At 39.4% G+C, this 13376-nt stretch overlaps 1 protein-coding gene across 1 annotated transcript in view; it reads right to left on the reverse strand.

The window, feature by feature from the left end:
* Positions 1–10439: 10439 nt before the first annotated feature.
* The window catches only part of SH3GL2 (SH3 domain containing GRB2 like 2, endophilin A1), a 99180-nt gene continuing 96243 nt past the window's right edge, over positions 10440–13376 (reverse strand). Inside the window, exons 8-9 of the mRNA XM_030466965.1 lie at positions 13137–13267; positions 10440–10681 (exon numbers count right to left, since the gene is read on the reverse strand). Coding sequence (XP_030322825.1) covers positions 10482–10681; positions 13137–13267 — 331 coding nt within the window. The 3' untranslated portion in view covers positions 10440–10481. The remainder of the gene's footprint in view (positions 10682–13136; positions 13268–13376) is intronic.

Consider the following 13376-nt stretch of genomic DNA (forward strand, 5'->3'; position numbering starts at 1 on the left):
CACAGGGTTAGCTGTTGCTACACATTACCATTGCTAGACACTTCTGTGTTCCCTTAGTGCACTTGAACAGCAGCATCTGAAGGTTTCCCGTACAGCCCAGTCATTACAAAACTTAGTACTGGAGATCTTTAAAAGCTAGTCTGAATAAGATATTATAGAATACTTACAGAAAAACAACTTGGGCAAAGATTAACTTGGAATTATGTAGAATTTATCTATAGCTGATAGAGATTGATATACAAAATTACTGTAGAACTTGCACCATACTGGGCATAGTGTTAAAAAACAATACAGATATTTTTTTTCTCTTTCTATATCTGAAACTGCAAAATAAATTAATGTGACTAATTTCCTAGGCAGAAGACCAACATAGTTGAAAGATAAAAAAGATTCACACGGCCTGTGGCAGTGTACTACCAAGTGCAGGCAGGAGTTATGAAGTTTTACAGAATGTTCAGTAAACAAGGACAAAGGCCAAGTGCAAAACAGTTGCCGAGACTACTCTGCTACGTAGCCAGAACAGGTGAAAAAAAAAGTAATTATATTCAGTATCTGATTAAACATGATCAGATCCTCAGGGTTTACTGTGAATACACAAGAGATCTGTGATGACAGGAAAATTGAAAGTAAGAAGAATAATCTTGACAATAGAGCTTCAGAAGTTCCTATTAGCTTTATCAAAACTACATTCTTCAGAAAAAAACCTCCCCAACAAGTAGGTGTGCAGCCTCTACATAAACAAAAGTTATCCTCTATATAAAATAAGAGTCTGTTGCTTCAATCTGTAAGCTGGAAAACTAGTGCAGAGGCAAAAGATGTGGTGCAAGTTCTACAGTAATTTTTCATATCAAAGCAGCTATAGATACCATGTTACATAGCGCCCCATTTGTCTTCATCTTGGCCTAAGAAGTCTCCTTGTAGCTTAGTGACATCTGTGTATTAGAGAGATACTCAAGAGCAGATCAGAAATTGTTTACCAGAGAACATTTTTCAGAGCTCACCATCAAAACATTTTTACTTTGCACATTTCAGATACTTTAAAGGAATGTGCTAGCATAGTTGTGCCCGCATCATAACTTGTAAGTCTTTCCTACAACAGTAATGTACAGGTGGAAGCAGAAACCTGTATCCATGGAGCTCTAACCCCAATATACATGTGCTTTATCCTCCCTTTTCTTCTCTTTCCTTTTTTTTTTTTTTTTTTTTTTTTTTTGTATTTTGAAGAGGCAAAAAAACCCCAGCCTCTTTTTGTCTGAATCTCTTGTTTTCTTTTTAACTTACTCTTAAGGGGCAAGAGGATAGCTAAGGATGACAATAAAGTCTCAGAAAAAGATGTTTCTGTTCCCTGCTGGCAATAAATTCATTTTACAAAGAACTGGTGTTGCTGATAACATCAGCCCAGATCTTTCACAGTGACATTCAGAGCACACATAGCAATAATTTGCTTTCATTGCTCTTGTACCTTTGGCAACCCGAGTTCTCTCTGCCTTGTCTTCACCAAGCCCATAATTTACTAAGACTCAGATTATTGTCATCTTTACACACACACTCTGTCATTTCACACATGTACACGACATTGTTATTCTTACAATCTGCTTTTGAGAGTGTTTTTAAGTTTTCATATGAAGAATATTTGTTTCAGCACAGAAAGGCACCTTCATCTTAGCTGTTTACCAATACTAATAACTTTCAGAATGTCACTGGAGGACACATCTTTAATCCCGAAGCCACTTTTTGACCCTTATGCTCATATATACCTACTACAGTCACACTATAATTAAAATCTTAGATATTGGTATTTCCCACATCTCCCCTTATTTCTAATACATTTTTAGAAAAACAAAATAAAACATTTGAAATTGCTCTAAACTAGGAACTGAGACAACTACTTCAGTAAAAACTTTGGAAAAAGCAGGTCTTGATCACTTCTGCCTCAAAGTCTCAAATGTAAACTGAGTATAATAAATAGATTGTGTTACAAGAAGGAACCTCAATTAATATACATGAATATTTAGGGAGGGGTTCATATTAAAGGTGCAATTGACTGTCAATTCATTCCTTGTCTAATACATTCTTAGAGGTAGTTTGGCCAAAAGAAAGAATAAATCTTGTTCCATCCAAAGGCTGAGAGATATATTTCATTATTAATAACTCGCGTCTGAATGAACAATTTTAGAAGATACTCTGGTTAAAATTTTATTTTATTTTATGTTTCCTGAAGGTAGGCATCTGCAATTTTATTATTACACAAGGGAGAGAAAAGAAAGAGCTACATGTAAGCATGTGTGTGCCTGATTGAAATTATAAAGCTTTGTGCTGGAAAGATCTGTAGCTAGGAGACAACTAAAAATAACGCTATTTAGGACAGATGAGTGATGTAAGAATGTAGGTCCTATTCAACATTTTTACTGGACTTTTCAACCCATAGGTGTCTTTTATTAACCCATTCTGGAGATCCCCAAGAAAAAAAAAGTTGCTTATATTATGAAATATGATAGATGAAAGTAGATAGGTGAGCTTTAGTAATTTCCGCAGCTTGGGCTTTTGGGTTGTTGGGGTTTTTTAAAACGTTAATATTCAGGTGTGAGTGACATTGAAAGAGCGGGTTTTTACAATTAGCTTTGCACAACGGCCATTATCTATAGGAATCTATAGTTTTGGTAACAGTATCCTTTAAAACTTTAAATTTCATAAAGAAAACACATCTATTAAAAAGTTAGTATTAAAATTAAATGCCAGGGTGCCCTCTACTGGCTCATAGTATTTGCATCAACCAGTAAACTTCAAATATTTCTAAGCCTACAGGAGCCGTGCTCCAAAATCTAAGAGAAGATTTCCAGCTGCATTTAATCTGAAACATGCTGGACTTGTTAAAAACAGATCTGAGTCCTTCCCACGTCTTGAAAAGGTGGCGGCAGCATATGCTGTGTGTAGCCTGCAGAAACTGACTGGCTTCTCCTATGGCTGCTGACTGCATGGAAGAGCAAACCACATTAGTGCATCTCAGTAATGAGGATCCAACATTATGCATCATCAGATGGGAAAATAAATACAAAAATAAATAAATAAAATCATTACAGAGCATGCAAATAGAAACAAAGTGTGAGTTCTTACACTTTCTACAGCTCATTGGAGCCTACAGGTTCAGCAGGGACTGTGAAAATCCTGCTGCTTCACAGACCTTCCCTGATATATTTCCTCACAGGTGCTATGAAAAAAAGTGGTCTTTGACCTGTGGTAAGTTTAGGAGCAAGATTGATAGTTGCACACAGTCATGAGGGAGTTCTTCACCTCAGTCACCAAGTAGGAAGTTTCTCGGGCAAACTGGAAATACTTGCTCGGAGGTGGCAGTAGATGACTGCTGACTTTCAGCTGGTGGACAGGAGAAACATTTTAACACCTCTATGCTTGCAGTTTTGCCTCCCTGTGGTCTGTGGAAGTGTGCTACAAGGCAGATCAGCAGACTTGTTTTTTCAGACTTCCTCATACTGCAATATTGCAGAGAATAGCAGGAAGTGAGAGCTTTTCTATGTTTCTAGTAAATTTTGGAATTCCACAAACTTCCTTTGGCCATACAAAGATTAAAATTATAAAACAAAACATGAGATTATATAATACTTTTTCAGGGTGAGAGAAAGAACAGAAAAAGAACCAATGGGGCAGGTTGCAGTTACTTGGTAAGCCCTTTGACATGGTAGTGTGGAGGAGCACATCTACATCTAACTTAACAGACTAATAAAGTGCTGAAGACCTCCAGACATCTACCTATAAAGCTGTGGCACATTAATAGCTGTAGTTTCCAACCATCATCCCAATATTACATGGATATTACAATACTTTCATCTTAATTGTTTGCAGGTCGACTGAAGGTTGGAATCTTAATGCTTAATGAATATCCTTAAGCAGTCAGAAGTAAAATTTTGGCCTTGAGTAAAAGCAGAAATTTTGATTTGGTTGGGTTAATACCATAGTTATACTGAGCAGATTTTTCCTCATGTCTACAGTGTAGAGTGTGAGAGGTTTAAGCACACTGCTACATATTGCCAACAGCTCTGTGAAAAACTGAATTATTATCAGCCCTATTATACAGTTGGAGAATTGAAGCTAAATTCACTGTCCAGATTCTGGCAACAATTCTCTTCTAGCACTGGAAATCAAATCTATGCGGAGTCTCATCCTAGGATCTTAAACAGATCTGGAAATAGGCATGATTTGACCCTGGAGACATGAGACTCGACTTCCAGTCCACAGTAAATAGTAACTGCATGATGCTCCAAAGCAAAAGCATGGAACAATTTTGGGGAGAAGGAATGTTGTGAGGACATGGTGAAATGATCTGTAATATTCCATGACTCTGGAAGCTTCCCTATTTTAAGCAGGTATCTCAGCTTTACACACAACTTCAAGTAGCAGCTGCTGCTCTTTTGTAGAGGACCTTGTGAGTATACGTTATTTCCTGGTAATCTCCCAGGTTTTTATCCTCCTGCTCAAAAGTTCTAAAATGATGGTATAAACAGTCTAGTTGCTTTCTATTTACCTTATACCTGCAATTCATTCTGCTCTTTGAAGTGCAGGCTTTAAAGTATCCACGTACAGGATTTGAAGAAGCTGATTTTCTTCCCTAGCACTGCTCTTCGCTTCACCTCACTCACGGCACAGAAACTGGACACAACTTTGGATCAGATGATTACTGCCGGACTGATGAAGCTCATGCATCTGCAGTTTGTTTTCAACACTGCCAGCTCCATGAGCTGATGTCTATTATCCATACTACATCTCTTCCTGGTGGTTCAAGTTTGCATTGCTAAGAAACTTCTTTGGCATGATGCATGAGGACTGTCAGAGGCCATGTCCTCTCATGATGAAGAAGTAAAGTAAGCTTGCAAGGATTTCTATTTATGACTCTGTTTTTCTCATCATGTCAATATTTGCTTTAGAAGCAGCTCTGATTACAGTAAAGGCTAAAATCAGAGAGATTCCAAGAATACAAGTAGCACCTCTAGAAGGATAGAAGATAAAACTACTTCCTCTTTTTTCTCACTGATATTTTCTCACATATTATGATGTTCTCTCTTGATGTTTTCATTATTTATTTCCCAGCTCCACCAGAAAAGTCAGCAATAGAAGAGGACAGTCCAGGCTTTAAAGCTTTCTACTGACAGATTGAGCATCCTTTCTGCCTCTTCTAAAGTTCTCTTCTCCATCACGCAGCCCCATGCACAGGTTTGAAACTTCAGACACATGATACTTTCCACATTTAAACAGGCACTTTTGGATTTCTTCATGTGCTCATGATCTCTGGATCCAGAGGTCCTGGCAGATAAGGATATCAAGTGTTCGACTGGGACAGCCCAGCTAGAGTTAGGACTATAATGTTTGCTGATGGGTTTTAAAGATCAAATCACCCAGCAAATCTTGACATAAATTGAGAAAATAAAACTGCATATTGGACTGAGCTCTGCCTGAAGTATTGGCAGAGGATTTTGAGAGTCTTGTGGTTTAACATTCTCTGTGGTTTAGCATCCTCACAGATAAACTGACAATGGACAGTGAGCAGTGAGGAAGACTGAAAACAGACTGAAGGACGAGGCCCAAAAGGGTGTGTTGATCAGCACCAGCTAAAGACAAATTATAAATGTTGTACACCAGAGTTTGATAGTGGGTCCAATCTTCTTCACCTTCTTCACTAACGTGAGTTTAGAGGAGGGCCAAGAAAATGTTCGGAGTCCTGGAATGTCTCTCCTATGAAGAGCGGTGGATAGTGTTGGGGTTGTTCTGTCTGGAGAGAAGGCTCAGGGAAACCTTATTTCATCTTTTCAGTATATAAAGAGGGCTTATAAGAAAGACAGACTTTTTAGCAAGGACTGTAGTGACAGTCCAAGAGGTAACTGAAAGAGGGTAGATACAGCTTGGACATAAGAAAGAAACTGTTTTACAGTGAGGATGCTGAGACACTGAAACAGATTGTCCAGAGAAGCTGTGGATGTCTCACTAATGGAAGTGTTCAAACTCAAGTTCTTGTTCCTGTTTGGGGGTTGGTACTAGATTATATTTAAAGGTTTCTTCCAACTCCTATGTGATGCTATGACTCTATGATTAACAGTCTAGAAGATTAGGCAGAGTACACCCTCCATAACTTTGCAGATTACAGGAAACAGGGAGGAGTGGCTGAAACAGAAGATTGTGCTAACTTTCACAGGGACCTGGATGGGCTGGAGAAATGGGCTCACAGGAACTCCATGAATTTCAAAAAAGGGAAATGTTTCTCTCCAGAGGAGAAACCTTAGACAGTGTGAAGGTCCCATGTCACAACAGAGGTCTGTGTGAGACAAGAGAGTTTGTGCATTATCCTGAATTTTGGTCTAGGCATTAGATGTGTACATGGTTTCAGACCAAAGGATATAGTCTTTGTGGAGCAGGAAGGAGCACAGATCCTAGGGTGCAGCCAACAGGAGCCCATGGAGCCTAGTGTTGGTGCTCACAGCAGCAAGGAGTACTGGGATACAGCTGTGAGGTCCAAGAATACTCAGAGTCTGTGGATGTGCAGACCACAAGGCCTGGGAAAAGGGTCACAATTTGGAGCCACACCTGCTCTTTGAACCAGTTCTTCAAGTCATAAGCAAATGTCTTGCCACTCTGGTGTGGGAGGAGACAAAATGACTACAGAAATCATTAGAAAATCCAGTAAAACAGCTCCCTTGGTGATGTGAACTATGGCTTCAGGACCTCATTGCCCAAGCAGTGCTCTGAGCAAAGAAAGTGCCAGAGGTCAGTGACTTTTGTGCTACAGGAAAGTCTTGTTGATTGTGATCGAGTAAATTGCTGAATCCTCCAGTTTCAGTCAGTGACCCCAGGAAGCACCACTGTGACACTGGGAAAGCAGATCTTGTCAGAGCTATGCAGCTTCTCCTGGGGCCTTCTGGTTCATAGACTAGCAAATCACTGGAGTTTAAGCTCCTTTATCTTTCCCTGCATTGTTAGTGCTCCTTTTCTACTTCAGGTTTCACCACAGGTAGAGAGATGAAAAGGCACAAGCCCTGAGCACTGGGCAAGTTAGTGCAAATGGAATGAGGCTGGCTGCCAGAAGAGGGCTCATGCTGCAGGGACTCCAGCTTGTCCAGTGTCTGCCCTAGCAACATCGGAAAGTGTTCCCTTTGAGTCCTGGACCTGCCAGGGCTTTCCAGACCCACTAGCTCTAGGATGGAATGACAAAAGCTGCTCCTTCTTTGTCCTCCTGCCCTGTGCTTTATCTCCAAGGAGATGAATGGGTAATGGTTGAAGGTGGAAGAGGGTAGATTTAGATTGGATGCTAGGAATAAATGCTTTAGTGTGAGGGTGGTGAGACACTGGAACAAGTTACCCAGGGAAGTGCCTCATTCTGGAAGTGTTCAGGCCAGGCTGAACACTTGGACTATTGGAAAATGTCCCTGCCCTTGAAGAGGGTTGCAACTCAATAGTCTTTAAGGTCCCTTCTAACCCAAAACGTTGTATGAATATATTTGCTTCTAGAAGAGAACAGTCACAGAGCTCTGCAGGCAAAGCTTTGAGCTTCAAAGATGTAACAGCAAACACCATCTTGCTTTCTTCCAATCCCTAAACCACACTCTTCTTCCTAGCACAGAAATTTCAGATGCAAGCTTTTGTCACCTCTGGTAGTAACTGTCTTGGATAAGTCATGTTTTTCTTTTACCACCTGAGGAATAAAGCATTCTTCAGGGATTACCTGTACAAGACAGAGAACAGAGCAATACAGAACTACCAGGAATTGTGCAAAATGTCCACACCAGGCCCTTGTTATCAAGTGATGGTCTGCAACACACTGTTTGGCTATTTTGTGGATTACTTCTGTCTGCACTTGCTGAAAGACACAACATTTCCCTACACCTTAAAATTACATCCTCTAAGCAGGCTGGGACAGCTCTGCACACGAATTATTCTTTTGCTCAAAATCATGCCAGTTATCTCTAAGACAGTTGCTCTATGTTTGCATGCCCTTCACAAACACTAAAAAACAGTGAACTGACAAAACAGGGGTATGCCACAAATGTTGTGTCAGATCAACACTTGTGACTTTTAGACCTTGGTTTTGTTTTGTTTTATTGTTTGTTTGTCTTTTAAATAGTGTGTCTTGGAAGAAAGCTTTAAAGGCCATCTTGTCTGACTCCCCTTGCAATGAGTCAGGACATTTTCAGCTGGATCAGGTTGCTCAAAGCCCCATCCAACCTGACCTTGAGCTAAACTTTGAATAAGACTCCATCTATGTCAGACTCTGTTTTGTTCTACTCAGTCATTCTCTGTCAAAGTGGGTAGGGACATCCCTTAGATAGGCCTGTGGGGTTATGTGAAAAGGCACTGGCAGTGGGGGGGCTGCAGGGCAGCTGTGAGAGGCTAGAGCTGCCCTGTGCTGGGCAGAGAAGAGTGAGAAACAGCAGAGGGACCAAAAAGGTCAAAGATTTCCCACTCATGAAGTAGGGGAAATCTGTGACAAGGAAGGAACAGCAGGGAAGAGCTGTAAGGAACTGATCATGAGCCTACCTTTCCATATCCCCCCTGCTTTGCTCATGGGGAGGAGTCAGGAGTGAAAGAGAGATTTAAACTTAGGAAATCAGAAGGGAAAGATACTATTTTAATGTTTGTCTTTTTTGTTCCTCACTGCACAAATCTCCTTTAAGTAATGATAAATTAGTATCTCCAAATCAGCTCTGTTTTCCTTTTGACAGTAATCAGTAAGCAATCTCTCTTGTCTTCATCTCAGCCCACGAGCTTTGTTATCCTCCTACTGAGGAGGAAAACTGAGTTAGCACTTGGGTACATGTTTGGCTTTTTGCCAAGGCTAAGCCATCACAGTATGTCTACAACAAATAATATAAAGTGAAATAAAATTCTGTGTCGTTTGAAAGAAAAAATAGATCATAAGGTACCATATCATTTAAGCTTTACTGTGTGCTTGTTCACAACAGCGTTCCTTCATGACAACCTGTATCCACAAGACTGGAGGTTGGTCATCATGATATTAATTTCATGTGCTCAGGCTTCAGTTTATCCTGCTTATGAGGGCCACTATACACATGAGCAATATGACAGTGACCAAAAAAAGCGGTTTTCACGTTTGGAGGAAATCAGGAATAAACTTTCTGAAATACAGTTCTTGTTAGTTGAAATTAGCACAAGAGATTTGAAACCAACAAATAATCCACAACATTATTCTAGGTATTCTCTCAGCATTTATTTGAAATATCAATACTTTCCATGATACAGTTTATACATTAAGCAGTAGGGAATTATCTTCATTTCGCATAATCCAGTACTGAAGTGGCACATTCGAAGCAGCACATTACAATTCTGAAAGAGTCTGTACATTTTAGATAAATAGAACTCTGGATAACTAAACTAACAGAACTTCTGCAACTGTTACCAAAAGAATGCCAAGAAGCTAGGCACAGCACTGTACACACAAAGTGCAGGAAGGAGGAGTACAAGAAAACCAACCAAACATATTGAAAATGTTTTTGCATATACAGCCACATATCATTGCTCAACACAAAAATAAAATGAGTTTCATTTAGTCCTCATTGAGGGCAAAATATGCACAAATGATGTTCTAAGAACACATGGTAGACAGAAACAGATGAAGTGAAGACTGTGTTTGGTTGGTTATTGTATTCCTCAGTGAATAACTTTACAAAGGATATCTGGTGCTCAAGCAGCATGATTTTGTGCCAAGACTTGACAAGAAACAGTTACAAATGCCAGTTTTATTCCCCATCTTGCCCTCTTACTGGCATTTTGGTGAGCATGCACAAAGTTCCTGAAGGGCAAATTCAGGTGGTTTGTGGTCCAAGGTTTTTACTATAGGAATCCCCATTTTATGGTTTATAGTTTACCTATGGATGGAAATAGGCCTCTTAGCAATATATAAGAATATAAAAACAAGCAGAGAACAGCAGAACACACAGTACAGTGGTTCACTTTCTGAGAAACCAGAGGGCCCATATTTACACCATCTCTGTGAGAACAGTAAGCCAGTTTGGTTGAAAGATACAATTCTGGTTAGTCAATGTTAGACCATGTGAACTGTATCATTAGGAAGGGAATGATAGAATGACAAGAACTTTTCCCTCCTATTATAGAGAACTAAGACTGAAAAGAAATACAGTGGTGACAGGCATTATCTTCCCAAAACCACCTTCACTTTCTGCTACTTTTCTGAACCACCTGGCTTTGCTTGCCATCATCTTCCCAGCTCTACCTTAGTAATGGCTCTGGTTACCCCCAGGCCAGCATGGCCAAAAACTAATCAACACTGCTGGTTCAGAAGATACCACGCATCACCACCTCATAGTACAACACATAAACCAAAGATGCTCAGTGGGAATCTACTCTAACCACTGCCGTTTGCATTTGTAAGGTGTAAGAAGCAGCATTTTGAAAGCAGTGGTACTGACAAAGCTACCTGGGTCAGAGGTGGTGCATCAGCCATTCTAATGGGGTAATGGAACTAGAATATCAACGTAATTGATGGGGAAGAAACCTGACTGGCCATGAAGCATTCCCTCATACCAATTTTCATCAATCTGGTTAGTGAGGGTAATGATATCACCCTCTTTAAAGCCCAGCTCCCCTTCGTTTTCTGGTTCAAAGTCATAAAGAGCTCGGCAGCACGGCTGATCCATGTGAACACCTATGGAGAAAAAACACAAATAAACAATGTATTTTAAAGAGTTAAAGAATCTTTTTTACTTTTGTACTTGCTGCAGATTTTGCTGTTTCTCTTGCCACTTGTGCTGATGACAGATTTCTTATAGCATCTAAATTTGGACTGCTAGAAGACAGCTTCAGCTTTTGGCTTTTTGGCAGCCTTCAGTTTTTATGTGACTGCTAGTAAATGTCTGAGAATTCTAAAAGAACCAAGTCACAGTCAAGCCCACACCTCAAAGCATGGCTTCAACTAGTTTGGAATCTAATTTTTTTTCTGTTGATAGAACACAAATAATAAAGTAGAAGTCCTAATGTATTTTCAGCTTTACTGGCAGAGACATGCTTTGTCCATTTACCTCAGTAGTGCAAGGGGCAGCTTAAGACAACAGTGAAGATATAACAATGTAAATATGCTCCTATTCCTCTGAATTTTACTATGAGGTTTCCAAAGACCTTTTCTCCCCATTGCTACAAAAGACTTGATTGCAGGGCCACAAGCATAGATCCAGAAAAAGTTTGAAATGAAAATTTTTTTTAATACACTAGCTCATGAACATCTGACCATAAACCCTTTAGGAAGCCTAATGGATATTATTATAAGTCATTAGTTAGTTAAGAATTTCATGAGTTATATGAAATTAATAAACATTCCTCCCATCCCCCAGGTGCCATCCAGTGCTTCTTCCTTCAACTCTCTATAGCTTCGAGCTTGCCAAAAGTAAAATTGGTACTGGTCAAATTAATTAGGAATTAGGAGCACTAAACTGTTAAGGATTCTTATATCCCTGACTTTAAGCAGTCAAAGTTCACACACTTCAAGTAGTCAGAAAAAACTCAACACATACCACTCCACCTTAATGACACTTCTAAGAATATGTTTTTCAGCTTTTTCATGTATACTTGTTTCAGGATAAATAAGTTTCAGATTCAAACTTATTGCACATTCATTTTAAACACTCATTATGGCTCACAGACCTATGATCAAGAAACTTCAGTAGAACAATATTCAATATCTATGGATATCAACAGCAAGTTGTTTTCAAATACTAGATTTAATTTATTAATATCTGTGGGGAAACCTTCTTTAACTTCTCTAGATACTGTTCAAAATTCTTTAGATACTGTATTTTGCTTTGTTTGTCATGATGACTATTTTGCTGATAATAGTAACCATTACAAGGCATGGTTAACCTCATTTCTGCCACATGAAATTTAGAGGACTTAGCAAATCTAATGACCAGAGAAAATCAGAGTTTTGAACAAACAAACATACATTAAAGAATTTTCAAAGAAGTAATTTCTCTGAAAGTTGTAAACTCTTCAAAAGAACAAACCAACAATTGAAGAAAATGCTAAATACTGCTCTCTGAAGACGAAAACCATTAATGATGAAGAGACACAGTAACCTCAGTCTGCACTGCCTTACCACAGACAAGTATTCATGACACTACAGAAAAGACATGAAAAGAAAATGAGGAGCTTTAGTATGCAAGACTCGAGCCATGCTTGAGCAATCTGCATTGTATCCACCTCTCAGCTAGCACAGTGAGATTTCTAGGAGTTTGCAAGATCATGCAAGGTGATATCCCACTGCAGGTGCCAAATGGAGACACTGTTACTGCCTGTATCTGAGAGAACAACAAACATTCCTATCAGGATGTAATGGGAAGGTAGGAAGGATATCCTGATTAAAGAGGTAGTGAAAAAAACACAGTCTTGTAAGATGAAGTGTACGAGCAGTTGTCCCTGACATAAACTGGAATAACTGAGCTTCGGGTCTGGAGAGAGACCCTGAGCCATCACCATAGCATGGGATAACAGACCATTACTGTGAGAACAAATAATAAGGCTTTCTAAGTATGTGCTGCTGCCAATTGGACGAAGAAAATTACTCAGATAGCTTTGTTTTTCTTTTTAGTGACTTTTACTTTGAGGCTCTTTGTGTTGTAATACATGGTTTTAAAAAGCAGGATGAGGTTATGGAGGTTTCAGGGGGGGAGCAGTTCAGGGTTCTACATTTTCATGGAAATCTTCCAGTTCTTAGTTTTCTAAATGCTTGTTTTGTAAAGGTCTATATTTCAAGCTCAATTTAGTACAACAGCCTCTCTTCTAGAACTAGTGAAGTTTTTGACACAAATACACATTTAAAGCAGTGGGTGATTTGTCCCTGTCTCCAGTCTGGTGATGTGAGCATTTAACAACATTTTGAACTTCTAGGACTAGTGAAATTTTTGACACAAATACACATTGAAAGCAGTGGGTGATTTGTACCTGTCTCCAGTCTGGTGATGTGAACATTTAACAACATTTTGAACACCCTTCTCTCATTTTACTTCATTATGGAAGGAATAATTTCTAGAATGAAGCATGGAACTTGTGCATTGTAACACAACTTCAGACAGCATTGTTTTTTCTCCTCACACTGCTCCTGCCATTACCTGATGGTTTGGGTGTGGTGGCATGGGATATTCCTCCATTGTGCTGAGTATTGTCACCAGTTGTGAAATCCAGACTCATACGGGGTTTGGGCTGGTATTCCCTCCTGGGCTGAGATGATGCTTCTTTTATTCTGTCAAAGTGTGAAGTTAAATATCAGGAGTTAGTTTTCTGTTAACAGATGAGATGTACAAAACAGCTCTATTTCCACCTCTGAAGCTCCTGCTCACTGCTCTCCTAGA

The sequence above is a fragment of the Calypte anna genome, chromosome Z, assembly GCF_003957555.1.
Source record: "Calypte anna isolate BGI_N300 chromosome Z, bCalAnn1_v1.p, whole genome shotgun sequence".
Lineage (NCBI taxonomy): Eukaryota > Metazoa > Chordata > Aves > Apodiformes > Trochilidae > Calypte > Calypte anna.